This window comes from Myotis yumanensis, unplaced genomic scaffold (assembly GCF_028538775.1).
Source record: "Myotis yumanensis isolate MYYU_CA2020_CCGP unplaced genomic scaffold, mMyoYum1.0.hap1 SCAF_1, whole genome shotgun sequence".
In the NCBI taxonomy this organism is placed as follows: domain Eukaryota; kingdom Metazoa; phylum Chordata; class Mammalia; order Chiroptera; family Vespertilionidae; genus Myotis; species Myotis yumanensis.
In genome coordinates, this window is record NW_027223752.1 from 253,383 (window position 1) to 271,648 (window position 18,266).

Below are 18,266 nucleotides of genomic sequence, written 5' to 3' on the forward strand. Positions count from 1 at the left end.
GCTCAGAGCTTAGCTGGCGTCACTGCAGAGCCTTCCCGGCCGTTTCCCTCATGGAGGGCCCGGCCCGGCCCTGGTCGCGCTGCAGGCTTCCCGGCCGGCCCACCCGCTGCTCAGCCGGTGCCCTGTGCTCACCTGCTGTTTTCTCTGCTCAGAGCGCGGTGCCCCCGGCCCAAGAGGAGCGGCCCGGTCCCACTCCCAGCAGCCTGGCCCGGCAGCCTCCCCCCAGGAACAAGCCCTACATCTCGTGGCCGTCGTCAGGTACCGGGGCGCCCGGGGCGGGGCCTGGGGCTGCGGCTCCTTTCCCTGAGTGACGCCTCCTTGTGCCCCAGGTGGGTCCGAGCCCGGCATGGCAGCGCCTCTGCGGAGCATGTCTGATCCCGACCAGGACTTTGACAAGGAGGTAAGGCTGCTGATGGTGGACGCGGCCCACGCGGAGCAGAATCCAAGCCCCACGCTGCCGTTCTTGGTGAAACAGGCTTCGTCTCCCTTGAGCAGCCACGTGGCCCAGGGGTAGTTTCACGGGAGGGGCGGGGGCAGCTGCGTCACTGCCCATAGAAGGAAAAGCAGCCCCTGCCCCAGCCGGCAGCCCAGCCAGTGGAGATGCTGCCGAGACCACGGGCCAGAAGGGCCGCTGGGGTGGGGCCGGCACCGGTGGCTGAGCCCTGACTGCCTTCCTGGGAGAGGCCCAGCCCACTCTTCCCTCTGGACTCTCACGGCTTAGCTGGCACAGACGGTTCTGTCTCTTAACTCAGGCAGCCCCTGGTCTTGGAGAGCCTTCCCTCTCGGCCTCTCCGTCCCCCTGATGGCCGCGAGGTCAGAATTCAGGTATGCACATGCTGAACTGGAGGGGCAGGTTACACACATCGAGGCCTTTACCTGAGTGGATCGATGGCGAGCCGGCCCTGAGTCCTGTATCCGGCGTCCTCCCCACACCCTCCTCTGGTGCAGGGCTAGCAGCCACGTGGCATCCGGCTACTGCCACCTGTGTCTCCTGCCTGGGACAGCCCCGGCCGCCCTTCACGTGGCTGACCAGTGTTCTCTAGGGGCTCCTGGTGGGTTTGTCTTGATCCACATCAGGCCCAGGGCTGGAGGCTTCACAGACAGTGGTGTCCTCAGTGGCACATGCCCGTTTGTCCTGCTCTGACCTGGTTTGTTCTTTTAAACTGAAGTGAAATTCGCAGAAAGGAATGGCTTGGGGAGTGGTCTGGTGGCTGTCCAGTAGGTTCACAGTGCTGTGCAGCCACCAGCTCTGACTAGTCAGAGCATTTCCGTCACCCGACAGGCAGCCTCTCCCTCCGCCCGCCCTGCCCGGCCCATGGCCACCGCCTCTGTCGCTGGGCCTGCTCTGGGCATTTCATGTCGGGATCACACGGTGGGTCTGTTCCCTCGACATCACCATGTCCGGTCTTCATGCTGCGGCCTGAGCGTCTGCGGGCTGCTCCTTTTTAGTGCGAACATCCCCCAGGATGAGCACACGTTTAGGAGTCCTTGGCCACGGATGGCTGCCGTGAACGTGTGTGCACGACTTGAGTGCTGTCTTCACTTTGGGGTGTGGCCCTGGGAGTGGAATGGCCGGGTCACATGATGACGGTTTGCCTTAGCAGCCGCCCATGTTACCCCCCCCCCCCCCAGGGCACGTGGGGAAGTTCTCTGCTTCTTACCAAGGCGCGTGGCCCCCCTTTTCTCCGCAGCCGTCCCAGCAGGTGTAACACGGAGTCCCCCGAGCCTGGGTGTGCGCTTCCCGAGTGGTGACTGGTTGCTGGGCCGTTTGATGCTTTTGGAGCAACGTCTTCGAGTCCTTTCTCCGTTTCCCATGGGCTGTTTGTCTTCTTGCTGTTGGTTTGCAAGAGTTCTTTCTGTCTGGATACCAGGCCCCGTCGCTGTGTGGCGTGCGGATGTTTCCTCCCGTCCCGTGGGTGGTCCTCTCGTTCATGCACCGTTTCCAGTTCTGATGGAGTCCAGTCTTGGGGCTTATGCTTTCGATGTCAGAACTTAGACCCGTTGCCACGTCCACAGTCATGAGCACTTACGGTTTCCTCCTACTGTTTTGTGGGTTGGCCTGTGCTCAGCGCATGGGTCCCCTGGCGTTCACTTGCGGGCGCGTGAGGCAGAGGTCAGCTCCTTCCTGTGGGGGCCCCGCACTGTGTGTGGAAGCGGCTGTTCTTCCCAGTTGAGTGGTGGGGGCGCCTTCGGCACTGACACCGGCTGCAGGTGTGTGTCTCGGGCTCTCGGGGCTCCTCCTGGCCTTGATGTCAGCACCCCCCATTTTGATGAGTTGCTTTTGAAATAATAAGTTTGGGGAGTGGGAGTTCTCCAGCTTTTCTCACTCAGTATGGTTTTGACTATTCTGGGCCCTCACAGTTGCATAGGAACTTGAGGGTTGGCTTTTCCATTTCGGGGGGTCAGGGGAACAGTGGAATCTGTCGGGATTGATCTGTAGGTCACTCGAGGGAGCTGCTGTGTCAACAACATGTGGTCTCCGGTCCTCTCGTCACCGACCTCTGTCTCGCAGCCGCATTTCCTGGTTTCCGGGACCAGCCTCTGTTTTTTTTTTTTTTTATAATAATTTTTATTTCTTAAAGTATTACAAAGAGTGTTACATATGTCTCCTTTTTCCCCCCCATGACATTCCCTCGGCCCCTACCCCCCGCCCCCCCCCGTCCCGTGTCTTGTGTCCATTGGTTAATCTTATATGCATGCATATAGGTCCTTCAGTTGGTCTCTTAATCCCCCCCCCAACCCTCCCCAGGCTCCCCATTGTAGTTTAACATTCTGTTCAATGTTGCTCTGCTTCTGTATCTACACCTGTTCATCAGTCCATACTGGTCCCCTTTATTTGTCCCAGCCTCACTGGAGCAGTCTCAACCTCACCAGGGCCGTCTGAGCCTCACCAGGGCCGTTTCAACCTCACCGGGGTCGTCCCTACCTCACGGGGGCCGTTTCAACCTGACCGGGGTTGTCCCTACCACGCCGGGGCCGTTTCGACCTGACTGGGGTCGTCCCTACCTCACGGGGGCCGTTTCAACCTCACCGGGGTTGTCCCTACCACACCGGGGCTGTTACAACCTGACTGGAGTTGTCCCTACCACACCGGGGCCGTTTCAACCTGACCGGGGTCGTCCCTACCTCACGGGGGCCGTTTCAACCTGACTGGGGTTGTCCCTACCACGCCGGGGCCGTTTCGACCTGACTGGGGTCGTCCCTACCTCACGGGGGCCGTTTCAACCTCACCGGGGTTGTCCCTACCACACCGGGGCCGTTTCGACCTGACTGGGGTCGTCCCTACCTCACGGGGGCCGTTTCAACCTCACCGGGGTCGTCCCTACCACGCCGGGGCCGTTTCGACCTGACTGGGGTCGTCCCTACCTCACGGGGGCTGTTTCAACCTCACCGGGGTCGTCCCTACCACGCCGGGGCCGTTTCGACCTGACTGGGGTCGTCCCTACCTCACGGGGGCTGTTTCAACCTCACCGGGGTTGTCCCTACCACACCGGGGCTGTTTCAACCTGACTGGGGTTGCGGGACCAGCCTCTGGCCTCCTTGGTGAAGTGACTCCGAGCCGTTCGTTCTGTCGGACGCTGTTGTAAATGGATTATTTTCTGAATTCCCGTTTCAGGTTGTCACGTTGGTGTAGGAACACGGGTGCTCTTGGTGTGCGGTCGTGTTTTCTGTGCGCAGACTCATGCCACCAGGGAGCAGGCAGCGTGGCCTCTTCCTTTCCCACTTGGCGCCTTCTCTCTCTCTCTCTCTCTCTCTCTCTCTCTCTCTCTCGCCTCTGGCACGCTAGCTAGCGCCTGTGTGCGTTGCAGCGGCCGGGGAAGCGGGCAGCCTGTTCACCTCCGGTGCGGGCTGGCTGTGGGGTTCGTGGTCGCCCTTCGCCCTGTGGGGAAAGGCCTCTCCTCTCTCTTCCTGGAGCATGCAGCACGAGGGAGTGTCGTGTCTGGGACTGGCGCCCACGGCGTCCGTGTCTCATTGTGCGGGGCGCCCCCTTTGCCGCCTTAATTACTGTCATTGTGGGGCCCGGCTTGGTTCCTGATCTCATCAGCGTGTGCTCATCACAGGAAAGGAGAGAGCAGGTGCCCCCACAGACACCCCGTCGGGCTGGGCCCCCACTGCGCAGACCCAGGGCGATGCTTCTCACGTTGTCCCTTTGTGTTAACAGCCGGATTCCGATTCCACCAAACACTCAACTCCTTCCAACAGCTCCAACCCCAGCGGCCCGCCAAGCCCCACCTCCCCCCACAGGAGCCAGCTCCCCCTTGAAGGCCTGGAGCCGCCGGCCTACGACGCCTGAAGCCACCGGCCACCACCTCGTCACCACGGGCCCAGGAGCCGCATGGCTCTGACGCCAGTGCCAAGACTGAGCTGACCCCCTAGTGTTGTCCACGGAGACGCAGAATGACTTGTAGATGAGGAGACGCAGAAAACTCTATTGTAACGTGACCGTTCATGCCACGCTGCTCGGGGCCGTGCACATGACCCTTCGTCCCCACCAGACGGTCGGAAGGTGCCGGGCCCGCAAGGCTGCCGCTCAGGCCCCGCAGCCCTGGCGCTCTGCTCGGCCGGACCGCCTGCTCCTCCCCAGAGCCGTCCTGGGGCTGGAGAAGGTAGGAAGCCGTGTCATCCAGCGTCTAGTCCTGAGGGCAGGAGCACGGAGGTGCCGGGCCTTCCGTTCACTAGCCGTTGCGTCGTCTGCTGCAGAAGTCCTGCTGCTGACCTTGGACTATGGACACAGGCCTGTGAGGGACGCTGCCCGGCCTGGTCCCCTGTGTGTGAGTCCCTTCCCGGTCACAACCACAAGTCACCAGTACCTACTACTGTGAAGTCGGCTGTGCTGTTTCCCACTCGCTTGCCAGCTCCCGCCTCCATGGAGCAGGTGTCCTGGTGCAGCCAGGCCCCTCCCACCCGCCCGGTCCCCCCATGGAGCCGGGTTAGCACCTGTGGGGCCCTTAGACGCCAGGCCCCTCTGCATATCGCCCTCCCTGGCCTTTTTTCACGCTCACCTCCCTGTGTCGCGTGCATAGCCAGGTCTGTGGCCGTCCGGGAGAGGTCGAGTCCCTGGCCAGCGCACAGCACGTCTCAGCCAGGACACCGCTCCCCGCTGCCCGGCAGCTCCTGGGGTGCTGTTGACGGCGAGCACTTCCTGAGGCGGCACAGTGCTCGGCTCCAGTGGGCCCGTGGGCACCAACCCACCCCCGGGCCTCTGCTGGGGCTGGGACCCGCTGGGGGTTTGGTTTTTACTTTTTTAATGTAAGTCAGAGTCTTTGTAATTATTGGATCACCGTGAGAACATTTTGAACAATTTACCTGTCAATAAAGCAGAAGACGGCAGTTGTAAAGTTCCCACGGTTTGTCTGAGTGTCCAGGCGCCCCCGGTAGTGCCGGTGCTGGGAAAGCGCCCCTCTGCCATTCCCGTGCCTGGGGCAGGACTGGCCGGAAGGGACCTCACCTGCCAGGCGGCGTTGGGGACCTCTTGGGGGAAGTGGTGCCAGGCAGGTGGCTCCCGGCCCAGAACAGCAGAGAATCCTGTCCACCCACAGGCGCTGGCCCCTCGATGTTGGGGGACAGGCTGGGGCGGTGGGTGACCACATCGACTCTGGCCCAGGAGGGTCTGTTTCCCCCAGGGCAGGGCGCGCCTGGTGGGTTGCGGGGTGTGCCCTGCAGAGCCCCCGGGAGTTCGGTGACAGGGCAATGACACCTACCAGAGGCAGCGCCAAGCCAGCCAGTGCCCAGCCTAGAGACGGCTAGAGCTCCCATCTCGTCCCCCAGCGAGGCCACTGCCTCTGGGCGTGTCACTTAGCACCCAGGCCCTACGCACTAAGGGGCTCCCACTGGGGGGCTCCGTGGCCACAGTGGGGAAGGAATTGGAGAAGTTGTAGGAGCTCTGGCTGCAGAGTTCTGCCCCAGGGGGTTCACACCCTGCAGCTCCCACCGTCTGGGCCAGTCACATGACCCTGCCCTCCCAGGGAGCAGACAGCAGTCCTCCCAGCCCGGAGCAAGCAGCTGGGGAAGGGAGCCCTGCCAGGAGGGCTAGAGTTAGGGGTGTTAGGGTTGGACCCGAGTTAGGATTAGGGTTATGGTTGGACCTGTTTTAGGGTTTGCATTAGGGTTGGACCTGCATTAGGATTAGGGTTATGGTTAGGATTTGACCTGGGTTAGGATTAGGGTTAGGGTTAGGGTTAGGGTTGGCCCTGGGTTAGGGTTAGCATTAGGGTTGTACCCTGGTTAGGGTTAGGGTTAGGGTTAGGGTTAGGGATAAGGTTAGGATTGGACCTAGGTTAGGGTTAGGGTTAGGAATATGGTTAGGGTTGGACCTGGGTTAGGGATACAGTTAAGGTTGGACCTGGGTTAGGAATATAGTTAGGGTTAGAGTTGGACCTGGGTCAGGAATATGGTTAGGGTTAACATTAGGGTTGTACCCTGGTTAGGGTTAGGGATAACATTAGGATTGGACCTAGGTTAGGGTTAGGGTTAGAATTAGGGTTAGGGTTGGACCTGGGTTAGGGGTACAGTTAGAGTTTGACCTGGGTTAGGATGAGAGGGTATAGATCCTGGCCCCTGGTGTGATGTCGCCACAGGAAGTCAGGGTGGTGTGTGTGGACCCAGGTGCTGGACCACTAGTGGTGCAAGTTCACACAGGCAGCCGAGTGGTTTTTTTCCTGCGACTGGGGTGTGTGTGTGTGTGTGTGTGTGTGTATGTGTGTGTGTTTGGGGGGATGTCCCCAGGGCCGCCCTCAGAATGGGGAGGGCAAGGCCTGGCCGCGACAGACGCCCCCCCCCCCCCTCTGCGCAGCTGCCCCTGCCCCCTGTCCCTGCACAGCTACTGAAAGGGACACAGGGGTCTCGGGTGCCCACCCCTGCCCCTCCCTTGTGCCTCCCCTCCCGGGTCCTCGGCTCCAGGGCAAACCTGCCACCTCCTGGGCGCCACTCAGCCAACAGGCAGCCTCGGGGCCTGCAGGCCGTTCACTGCCCTTAGCGGTGGCCAGGCGGCCTCTGGCCGGTGCTGAGGACCCCCCTTGCTCCCCGGCGACACCACGGAGGGCACCCGCGGCCCTCACTGCTCCCAGCAGCCCGGGGTGGGGGGCGGGGGTAGGGGGACACAGCGGTGTATCCGCAGAGGCGGGTGCAGGAAACCCCTTTATTGGCGGCCGAGGCTGTGACCCGCACGGGCCAGGGGCGCAGGCGGGGCGAGGGCAGGGCAGGCCGCCCGGCCCCTCAGGCGTCCGTCTCGGTCGCACTGAACAGCGGGTTGACGAAGTAGCTCTGGCTGGCGCTCTCGGCGGCCGTGGGTGCAGGTGCGGGGGGCTGCGGGGGCGCAGTCAGGGCGTCGGGCGTGGAGCCGGCCACAGGGAGGCCCACCCCCAGCCCCCGGCCACGCACCTGCTGCACGGAGCCTGACACGTCGAACACCGGGTTGTGGAAGCCCAAGGGCGTCTCCTCGCGCCTCCTCCACCTACAGGTGGGAACCCCTTGAGCCCCGAGTACCTGAACCCCTCCCCCTCCCCGCCACCCCCCCTCCCGCACCCGAGCCTTCCCACCCCCCTCCCCCCCCCCCCCCCCCCCGCCCGTGGTACCTGAGCTTCCCCGCGCGGTGCAGCAACAGCGCCCCCGCCGGCAGCACCAATAGCAACAGGAACAGCGCAGCTGCCAAGCCGCTCGCGAGCCCCACTCGAGACCCCGGTCGGTGCAAACCGTCCCCGACGGGCGCGCCCGACTCCCGGAAGGTCGCCGACAAGATCCCGAGGGCCTCCCCTGCCTCGGAGAGCCGGGCTCAGTCTCTCCCGGGCGGGCGGGCGGGCGGGTGGGCGGGCGCGGGGACGGGGCTATTGCAGGGCCGCGCTTACCGTGCTCCGCGACGTCCGCCAGGAGGGCCCGGGCCAGCCGCCCCGCGCCGCCCGTCTCGGGCCCGGGCTCCGCCAGCACCACCTGGATCTCCGTGTCATCCTCGCCCGGGGCCTCGCGGGGCTGGGGCGGGCGCGGCACCTTGGACACGGCCACCTGCAGCGCCTGGTACTGGGGCTGGGAGGACACAGGGTTGGCCCCGGGAACTGCGCCCCTGGGACCTGCGGGGGGGGGGGGGGGTGGCAAATGGCGCCCGGGTGGGCGAAGCGTGGGTGCGCCCATGAGGAGGTGGAGCGGGCTCCAGGGTCCCCGACAGGGGAGGTGCCAGGCGGGGCAGGGGCGCCATTACCAAGGTCAGGAAGTCGCTCAGCAGCCGCGCCCGGTACCGCGCCAGGTCAAAGGCAGGGCCGTGGGTCAGCGACACGATGGCTCCTGCAACCGGGGAGGAGGGGTCAGCGTGGCTCCCGGGACCCACGGGGTGGCCCAGCCGCCCAGCGCGCAGGGGCGGCAGAGGCGCTCACCGCAGAGGGCGCAGCATTGCCCCTCGGGCCGGAGCGCGTCGCGGCAGGCGGCCTGCGGACAGTGGCCGCCCGAGGGCCGGAGCAGAGCCGCGCAGACCCAGGGCTGCACCTGCAGGCGGGAAGCCGGCTCAGCGCGCAGGGCAAGGCGCGGGGCAGCCCTGTCCCAGCGCCAGCCTCCCCCGCGCGGAGCCCTCGCCGCCGTGGGCGCCCTCACCTCGGCGTTGCCGCAGACGCAGCCCGACGGGGTGGCGCAGGCCTCGGGGCGCACGGTCAGCGCGCCCGGCCCGTGAAAGCGCAGGCGGCCGGCGCGGGACGCCAGAAAGCCAGCCAGGTCCTCGTCGCGAGTGAACTTCTGCGGGGCCAGGTCACAGCGGAGTCACAGGCCGAGGAAGCGACAGCGGCTGAGCGCTCGGGACGCGTGTCCAGACCCCGGGGGTGGGGGCGCCTGGGGAGGGGCCCGAGTCCCGCCCCGCACGGCCCCTCACCTGGCCCAGAGCCCAGACGCTGCCCACACGCAGGGCCCGGGCGCCCGGGCCGAGGCCCACCCGGAAGGAGGAGTCCGGCGGGAAGACCACGTCATCGTGGCGGCAGGGCACGCGCTCGACGTCCAGTGAGAAGAGGCCGCGCGCCGCGTCCCCCGAGCGCCACAGGCGCGGGTCGTGCCACGAGAAGCGGTCGGGGTCGAGGAAGCGCGCGGGGGCGACTGCACGAGGGGACACGTGTCCCAAAGGTCCGCGGGGGACACGCCCTCCGCGCAGACCCCGCCTGTCAGGCCACGCCCCCAATTGGGACGACCCCTCGGGACAACGCCCTCTGTCTGGCCCCGCCCCCAGACACGCCCCAACCAGGCCACGCCCCCACCGGGAGTACCCATCGGACAACGCCCTCTGCTCAGGCCCCGCCCCCAGACGCTGCAGCGGGGCCTCACCTGGCCCGCAGTCCGGGTCCACGCTGGTGTCCGCGCCGCTGAATCCCGCCCCCGCGGCCAGGACGAACTCCCCGTCCAGGGGCAGGAGCTGCAAGAAGCGCCGCTGAGGAAGGACACGTGGCGGCCCAGGCTCCAGAGGACCCTTGTGGGCGCCCACCCCGCGCCCGTGTCCAAGGCTGAGGAGCGGGCGGGTGAGGCAGGCCTGGGGGCTCCCCGCCCTGGCTGAGTCGCAGATCCCTAGGGAGCAGGGCCGCGGGCCCAGGAGCCCAGCCACCCTGAGACCTGGGAGCACGGAGAGTTTGGGGTGACATTAGCCAGGGTCACTGCCTCACCCGTTACCCCTGAGGAACTGCACAAGCCAAGGGCTCATGGGTTCCAAGAACCCACGTGCTGGGAAGTCTAAAGGCCCCCCTGGACGCTGTGAGGAAGGGAAGGGGTGCCAGGGGCGGCCTTGGAGTCCCCCCTGGCTCCACTGTGGCAGCCCATTCACCACGAACATTCACCTACAACCCAGGCCTCAGGTGTCAGAGGAAATACAGCAGCGGGAAGGCCAGGAGCCAAAGGACTGACTGGCCTCTCCCTCTCCCTTCCGAGCCCCAGGATCCTGCCCCTCCTCCTGTTGACCCTCCTGGGAGTTGGGCTGCGGCCCAGGGCCCAGCCTCCGGCCCCAACTTGCTGGGCAGGGCCTGCTCTTCAGCTGTTCCCAGGCACCCACCGGGAAGCTGACCCCTCCGGGGCCGCGAATGTGAGGTCCCAGGCCAACTACCTCCACACCTGAGGGTGCAGCCCTGTGACAGCAAGTCAACCCCGCCCACAGCCCAGGGTGAGCACCCACAGCCCAGGGTGAGCCTGGAGCAGTCAGGCATGGCGGCCTCCGGCCTCCAGGGCAGGGGCCACTTACTTTTGTAAAGAACCAAAGGGAAAGTATAAACTGTGGAAAACATGATACTTGAAAGGAAGAGCACAACAGGTGAGAGAAACATGAGCCTCCATGCAGCTGAAGAACAAACACCAGGCAACCTGGGCCTGATACCAAGGAACTTTCCAGAAGGCAGCAGTGAAGGCCTGAGAGAGAACCCGCCCCCCAATCAGGACAAGCTCCACTCTGGGATAACGCCCCGCCTACAGGCCCTTCCCACGGACTCCCCTTCAACTTCCAGGAGAGACGGGAGGGTCCAGATTGGAGTGTCAAATTCAGATGCAAGGGGTGGGGGAGGAGAATGTTTGAAGAAACAGCAAAGGTGACTTTTCCAGATTTGAAGAAAGAAACCAGATGGAAAGGCCTCATGGACAGCCTACGGACCTAAGGAAAGTCATACCCAGACACAGGGCAGCAGGCTGGGCCCAAAGACACAGGACATCTTAGAAGCTTCAGAGAGAAAGACCAGGTCACAGGGAAAGAAAAAAATTCAGAAATCAGTTTCTCAGCAACAACAATGGATTCAAAAAGCCAATTGAATAATATTTCATATATACTAGAGGCCCGATGCACGAAATTCGTGTAAGCGTAGGCCTCCCTTCCCCCAGCTGCCGGCACCGGCTTCTCTCTGGCATCCAGGACCCAGGCTTCTCTTGCAGCCCCAGCTTCGTCCAGAAGGTCATTGGTCTAATTAGCATATTATGCTTTTATTATTATAGACTAGAGGCCCAGTGCATGAAATTCGTGCACTGGGGTGGGGGGGTCCCTCAGCCCGGCCTGCCCTCTCTCACAGTCCAGGAGCCCTCAGGGGATGTGCTACTGACGGCTTAGGCCCACGCCCCATGGGAGCGGCCCTAAGCTGCAGTCTGGCCATGGAGGCTCAGAGCAGGCGCAGTGTGTGTGTGTGTGTGCGCGTGCGTGTGTCCACTGGGGGCCTGCCCCCAGCCGCGCCACATAGGCTCAGAGCAGGCACCCCGTGTGTGTGTGTGTGTGGGTGTGTGTGTGTCTGTGTGTTAGCTGGGGACCTGCCCCCCAGCCGCGCCGGGGAGGCTTGGAGCAGGCGCCCCTCTGTGTTGTTCTCTCAGGCTCTAGGCCGCACCAGGCTCCTCCTCCTGAGCTGGTCCTGACCATTACAGAGTCCCGACCTCATTTGCATATTACTTCTTTAGATAGATAGATAGATAGATAGATAGATAGATAGGAAAAGAACTTTTCATCTAGAATTTTATATCCAGACAAACTCCCATTCAAATGCTAGAGCATAAAAAAGTGCCCTCAGGCCTAAAAGACATCAGAAAGTTGCAACACGGGGACCTGTCCTGACGACAGGCTGGGGAAGGAGAGTGGGAGGGGCCAGGGCTGAAGAGATGGGAAGTGGGGGTGAGATACATTGGTAATGCTTATTATTATCTTTTTAAATTTTTTAAAAGCTGGGACTGAAATGTGATGGGGAAAGGGGAGACCAAAGGAGTGGCATGCACCGCAGAGCTCACGTGGTGAGGGGAGGAACGGAGAGTGAAAAGCTTGAGAAATCAAAGGACCACAAACTTAACATGAAGTCTATCCATTTCTAGAAAAGCTTAAAACATCAAAATTGACACAACAACCAACAGAGAATTTGAACAGGCTAGCAAGCATGAAAGATATTAAAATGTTGGTCAAAGACCTCCTATTTTCAAAATATCCAGTCCACATGTTTTTACAGGCAAAGTATACCAAACTCTCAATGATTTCTTCTCACGGAAATGGTATGGGAAACAGAAAGGAGGAGTGGAAACTGTCCAGTCCATTTTATGAGGCCGGGGTGATCTCAGTTCCCAAACCAGATGAAGGACATTCCAAGATAAAAAAAAGTACAGGCTCATTTACTCATAACGGACATGCAAACGTCCTAAATAAAGTACTAGTTGACTAACAGCAACAGTGTATTTTGAAAATACACGGGGTTCAGCCCAGCCCGTGTTGCTCAGTGGTTGAGCATCAACTCATGCACCAAGACGTCACCGGTTCAATTCCCCAGTCAGGGCACGTGCCCAGGTTGCGGGCTAGACCCTCAGTAGGGTCACCGGCGTCACTGGCGCGGCTGGGTGTGCAGGAGACAGCTAATGGATGTGGATGTTGATCTCTCTTTGATGTTTCTCTCTCTCCCTCACCCTTCCTCTCTCTCTAAAAATCATTAAAAACATTAAAAAATACAAATGGTGTTCAAAGGGTTCATGCCCCAGGAATGTGGGAAGGCAGCCTGGGACCTCGGGCTGGTAGGTGTGTATGCTGGTGCCCCAGCAGGTGGCAGTGAGAGCCTTGTGCTGGGCAAGTCAGCCTGGCTGAGGGAAGGCAAGAGGGGCGTTTGAAGAAGTGGCACTTGTGCCCCAGCGGGAGGACAGTCTTGCAAGGATGGCTCCGCCTCAGAAGACCTCACCAACAGGCCAAATAACGGAGGGGAGAGAAGTCACATCTCATCGACGCAGGAAAAACCAAAAAAAGCCAACAACCTGCTTGTGATTGCTAAACACTGCTAGCAAACTCGCTCTGGCCGCAGCGCATTGGTGAGCGTCACCCCATAGGCCACGGCTGTGGCTTGATCCCGGTCAGGGCACACACAAGCAGCAACCCATGAAGGCGGGACAGCAAATCCATGTTTCTCGCTCTCAAATCAGCTTTAAGTAATTTTTCAAACTGCTAGCAAACTAGCAGTGGGACAGAATTTCCACAACTGGATAGTTTTTGTACCAAACCCAACAGCAAACTGGGCAAAGGGTAGAAACGGGAGGGGCAAGGGGCCCAGGAGGAAGAAAGTCACAGGGAGAGGCTTCCAACCTGAGAAACACACATTAAACCCGGGGTGTGTCTGTATGTGGGTGGGGCTGAGCGCTGTGGAGGGCCGTTCAGCCAGGGTGGGGGGTCCCTCCACCTCCCACGGGGACTCCTGGGCCATCGCCCCTGTTCCTTAGCCCCTGACTGTTCCCACCCCCCAAGGCCTCCAATGAAGCTGCAAGGATCCATGTCTCAGCCCCGCCCCCATGGCCTAGCTCCGCCCCCATGCCTAAGCCCCGCCCCATGTCCCAGCCACGCCCCATGGCCTAGCTCCGCCCCCATATCCCGGCCACGCCCCATGTCCTAGCCCTGCCCCCATGTCTCAGCCACGCCCCCTCACCATGTTCGAGACGCTGTGACCTCCTCGCACCAGGACTGACACCATCTGCCGGTAGAAGGAGAAGCGGCCTCAGCGGCGGACCCACTGGGCCGACACCCCCCGGACCACGCGGGAGCCAAGGTCCGAGCCTCCTCCCAGTTGGGCCCAGGCACCTTGTCCGCCGGGAACTCCACGGTGGCGCCTGCGCAGGGGGTCCGGTTCTGGCTCCAGTTGTCCGCATTGTCGAAGTCGGTGTTGGGGACCCAGATTTTGTAGGCGGCCCTGGTCAGCGCTGGGGAGGCGGAGGCTGAGTGCTCCCCGCGCCGCTGGCCTGTGGGGCCCCCCAGACTTCCCGTCCGGGGGTGCGGGGGGGACGACCTCCCCAGTGAGGCGCGGCGGCATGGGGCACACAGCCAGGCACCGAGGGGTCCCCGCGGGGCCCCGCCCCCCGCGTGTCAGACCAGACCCCGCGGGAACCCGCCCCGCTCTGAGGAGCTCCTATGGGCTCTGCAGAGCCCGCTCAACCGTGCCCTCCTCCAGGACGCCCGCCCCCCGTTTTGCCCGGAGCCGGAGCAGAGGACCCGGCGGGGGGACCGTGACACCGAGGGCCGGCGGAGGAGAAGGGGCGGCAGGAAGGGCTGGGGCGGGAGGCGGGACTGAGCCGGGACAGCGGAGCTGCAGTCCCTCAGCTCCCGGCGGTGGGCGGGCCCCGAAGGGGGGGTCAGCGGCGCCTCGGGACAGGGAAACCGAGGCAGCGGCGGAGCCCCTCGGACTCCCGAGCGCGGCCACCGCTTTCCGCGGGGATGAGGGCGGCGCCCAGGGCAGGCGGGTGGGTCTGGCCGGGCTCCTCGCCCCCCGCCACCTGCGGGGCTGCGCTGCTGGGACGGAGCCGCCCGCCCCCGGGGGACCCGGGCCCTCGGGCCGGGAGCCGCGCGGCCCCAGCCGCCCGCTTACCGCAGAGCTGCAGCCCCAGCAGCAGCCGGCCCAGCGCGCCCCTCGCACCCATCGCGCCCATCGCGCCCGCTCCGCCCGGCGCCCAGGACTTTGCCCGCGGGGCCCACGTGACCGGGCGGGGCGGGGCGGGGCCGCCGGGCGGTTACACATTCACAGGCAGGTCCGAGTCCCGGGTTCCTCCGAGGGCCCGCGGCCTCTTCCCCACATTCCGCCCCCAGGACCTGGGGACCTGTCAGGACCCCCTGCCCATGACGTGGGTGTATTGGGGGAGAAGACCTTGGGGCTCCCCCTTCTCTGTCCGGGTGCGGCTGGTCAGCACCCAGTCCGCCCACCTGGTGGGCTGGTGTCCACTCCGCCAGACGGGCCGTCCTGCCTCCCGGCCGGTGGGCTGTGGGTGGAGCTGCGGTGCCGCCTGTGGCCCCGCTGATGGCCGGCAGGGCGAGCGTGGGGCGTGGCGGAGGGTGTTGCACTGGTTATGGATGGAGGGCGATGGATGGATGGGAAATAGTGAGGGAAGGAAGGAATGAGTGGACAGAATGTGGGAAGGTGAGTGGTTGGTGATGGGGCGCATGTTGGGTGGGGATGGAGGGGTGGGTGCAGGGGAGGCGGGTGATGGAGGGTGGGTGGTGGGTGGAGAGGGGAGGTGGTAGATGAAAGGTAGGATAAGAATGGCGATTGGATAAGTGGACGGGTGATGGGTGAGAAAGTGCAGGCGTGGCCTGTGTGCAGATGGGTGTGTAGAGACGGGTGTGTATGGATGGTGGCTGGTTGAGATGGGTGGAATGAGAAAGGCCGCGGGTTTTGGATGGTAGAGGCGATCGAATGGTGATGATGGATTGATGGTGGATAGATTAATGGGGACTGGGGTTTAGATGAATTGTGAATGACGGTTAGTAGAGAGATGGTGGATGAAAGTGGAGATGGTTATTGGATACAGCAGATGGGTGGATGGCCAGGTGGGCGCCTGTGAGTGTGGGATATGTGGGTGGTTGGATGGATGGATGGATGGATAGATGGATGGATGGATGGATGGATGGATGGATGGATGGATAGATGGATGGATGGATGGATGGATGGATGGATGGATGGATGGATGGATGGATAGATGGATGGATGGATGGATGGATGGATGGATGGATGGATGGATAGATGGATGGATGGATGGATGGATGGATGGATGACGGGACGTTGGAGGGATGGGTTGGCTGATGGCTAAGCTTACCTGGAGAAGTGGATGTGTGGCTCTGTGTGCTGCACATCAGCATGGATTGTGGTGAGGGCGATGGGATGGTGGGGTGAGTGGGTGGGTGCACAGATTTCACACGCTGCCCCGGATGGTGGACAACGGGCTTATGGTGTGTGGATTACTAGGGGCCGGGCTGTGAGTCAGGGGGGAGATGGGTGGCTGATGTGTGGATGGTGGGAGACAGATGGTGCTTACTGCTTAGGGCGGGTGGAGGGGAGGAAGGGCGGGTGGAGGTGGCTGCATAGACGGAGGACAGTGGGAGAGGGACTACTCAGCCTTGGGAACTCCTGCCCGTCCTCCCTGCAGGTCCCTCGCTCTCCTGCACCCACACCCTCGCCTGCAGCCTGGGCCTCAGCACCCTTCACTCACACACGGGATGGAAGGAGCCGGCGCCCTGGGCACTCACCTCTGAGCTGGGAGGGGCGTGGCCCCTCTGGGAAGGAGGGAGCAAATGCACCAGCACCCCCCCCCCCCCCGGGGTTGCTGGATGGGGCACCAGAGGGGCGGGGAAGTCCAGTCCTGGAGTTTGTGGGTCTCACAGGAGGCTCCAGCCTCTGGCCTCGACCAGGAACAAAGGGGCTGTTTGGGGGTCACCTCTGTTTTGTCCTTTGTTTTGCTTCTCCCTGGGAAGGAGGTGGTGCTATTGATTGGGACTGTACCCCAATAAACTGCTGTCCCCTTCCTCCTTCCACCACCCACTTCGGATGCTCAGGGCAGAGCTCGGAGGCGCGGGGAACTTCGCCCTGGGCCCGAGCGCTGCAGCCAACCTGAAGGCCAGACCTGCAAGGCGGGGGCACTGAGGGGAGGGCATGGCCCCCGGAGAGCTCCAGGGGCTGGAACTCTGCCCACTCTGGCCCGACCTGGGCAGGCCATTCCCAGAGAGACTGTGCTGTCTAGAGAGGGCAGCCAGGCCACCTGGGCAGGCAAGGGAGGCTTCCTGGAAGAGGCAGCACGAACGCCGCCACATGAAGGCGGAGGTCACAGCTGTGGGTACAGGTGGAGGGTGGATGAAGGTGGAGTCAGGGCTGCGGGGTCTTGGCGGCGTCTCCATATGTTGAGCAGAGGCTGCAGGTAGGTCCCCTATCAAAGGGTGGCCCAAAGAGGAGCCCACGCCAGAAGCAAAGATGTGGGCAACACATGGCTGGACCATGCTGGCCACAGCACGCTATGCCCCGCCGCCCGGTCCACATGAGCACAGCTCCCTCGTGTGGCGTGGGCGAAATGCAACGCCCCAAAGAGTTTCTCCCAGTAACTGGGCCCCCCGAGCAGCTGCTTCAGGCACGGTGGGATCCAGGTGCTTGGGCTGCCTGGTCTCTTGGTCTCTCTGTCTTGCTGTCTGGGCTTGACCATCCTCGTGCTGGTTTCGTGTGCTCCGCCTTCTCCACAGGCAGGGAAGGCGGCCTGGGAAAGCCGGGCCCCACCGCCCTGGCCGGCCCTGTGCGGGGCTGGGAGTGGAGGGGGGCTCAGTGAGGTCTGAGTGTGGTTCACCTCATGGCCCAGGGTTGCTGTCCTCTGTTTGGCCGTCACAGCCCTCCCCTGGCAGCAGGGCACTGTGAGTGACAGCCCTGTTGCCCTGGGGGTAGAGGTGGGCAGACCTGCTCTTAGCCATGGCCCCCAGTCAGAACCCCGGGGCCATGGAATCACCCCCTTCCTGCCCCTCTCCTTTCTCTGTTCTCAGTTCTACGGGGACAGATCTGACCCCAGGTCAATTCCCCAGCTCTTCTCCCCACCTCGGTCCCTGACGGAGCGGCCACACCTGTCCCCCCACCTCTGTCCCTGACGGAGCGGCCACACCTGTCCTCTGAGCAGAGGGAGGCAGTGAGGGTCACAGGCCATCCGACACTCCCAGTCCTGGACCATGGGCCCCCTGGAGCCCCTGAAGAGCCACTGTCCCAACCCACAGACCAAAGCCAAGGCCTGGGCCTGTCAGCGGCCAGGTAGCCCTCAGCGAGGGCAGGACGCTGGGCCGGGAGGAGCTCCGGATGCCCCGCGCCCACGGTCGCTCTCTCTGGGGACAGAAGCGGCTGCAGCCTTCGGCCAGTCCCCAGCGCGCCCTCAGCTCAGGGCCCCTCTTCCTGGGCCGCACTGCTGATTGTCCCGTGGGACTCAGGGAAACCAGGAAGAGAAAGGAGAGGGTCCAGCTTCCGCCGGGGGCGCGGGAAACCCCATGGACACTGGGCAGCAGTATCAGGCGGGCTCGGGCCATCCAGGGGTCGCTTGGTGTCTGTCCCTGGTGTGGTCAAGGCTGAGGTGGGACCCCAGGCCTCAGGTCCTGCCCAGGAGGGTGGATGGAGCATAAGGGGTGCGTGGGCTGTGCCCCTTCTCCGAGCAGCTCCTGGGTGGGGTGGGGGTGGGTTGTGAAGGTAGGGACGGCAGGAGCAGTGTGGCCTCTGGACAGAGGTGAGCCCTGAGGTCTGGGCGGGAATGGCCTCTGGGGCTCATTCCTGGGTCCTCCTTTCCTGCTGTGGGTGGAGGCCGACGGCCCCTCCCAGGCCGGGCCCCGTGGAGACGTGGAGAAGGGGTGAGCAGGGCACTCCGGCGGCGAGTGGGCTGCAGTGTGGACACTAGAGGAGCAGGGTGGTGGGAGGGGCGGGCGGCTCCCGGGGCCTTAGTACCAGGCCTGAAAGCAGCCCCCACACTCGATAATTTGGGGAAACTCAAGGCAGATGCAGGCTCCTGGACGCTTGCGCGCGCACACACACACACACACACACACACACACA

At 63.3% G+C, this 18,266-nt stretch overlaps 2 protein-coding genes across 5 annotated transcripts in view; one reads left to right on the forward strand and one right to left on the reverse strand.

Annotated features, from left to right (window-relative positions):
* The window catches only part of CDC42BPB (CDC42 binding protein kinase beta), a 93,295-nt gene extending 87,964 nt beyond the window's left edge, over nucleotides 1–5,331 (forward strand). Inside the window, exons 35-37 of the mRNA XM_070411535.1 lie at nucleotides 153–258; nucleotides 330–400; nucleotides 4,163–5,331. Coding sequence (XP_070267636.1) covers nucleotides 153–258; nucleotides 330–400; nucleotides 4,163–4,294 — 309 coding nt within the window. The 3' untranslated portion in view covers nucleotides 4,295–5,331. The remainder of the gene's footprint in view (nucleotides 1–152; nucleotides 259–329; nucleotides 401–4,162) is intronic.
* Nucleotides 5,332–7,122: 1,791 nt separating this feature from the next.
* AMN (amnion associated transmembrane protein) lies at nucleotides 7,123–14,226 on the reverse strand. 4 transcript variants are annotated; one of them, XM_070400192.1, is made up of 11 exons: nucleotides 13,517–13,635; nucleotides 13,365–13,409; nucleotides 9,292–9,379; nucleotides 8,849–9,066; nucleotides 8,578–8,715; nucleotides 8,364–8,472; nucleotides 8,192–8,274; nucleotides 7,845–8,019; nucleotides 7,575–7,752; nucleotides 7,381–7,453; nucleotides 7,123–7,305 (listed from the first exon to the last, which is right to left on the reverse strand). In XM_070400192.1, the coding sequence occupies exons 2-11, from the start codon at nucleotides 13,407–13,409 to the stop codon at nucleotides 7,216–7,218; spliced, it is 1,197 nt and encodes a 398-aa protein (XP_070256293.1). In that variant the 5' UTR covers nucleotides 13,517–13,635; the 3' UTR covers nucleotides 7,123–7,215. The 4 variants fall into 4 exon arrangements, with proteins under 4 accessions (XP_070256293.1, XP_070256381.1, XP_070256491.1 ...); XM_070400280.1 differs by having other exon boundaries at nucleotides 7,575–7,756; nucleotides 13,517–13,554; XM_070400390.1 differs by lacking the exons at nucleotides 8,849–9,066; nucleotides 9,292–9,379 and having other exon boundaries at nucleotides 7,575–7,756; nucleotides 13,517–13,627.
* Between the last annotated feature and the right edge of the window lie 4,040 nt (nucleotides 14,227–18,266).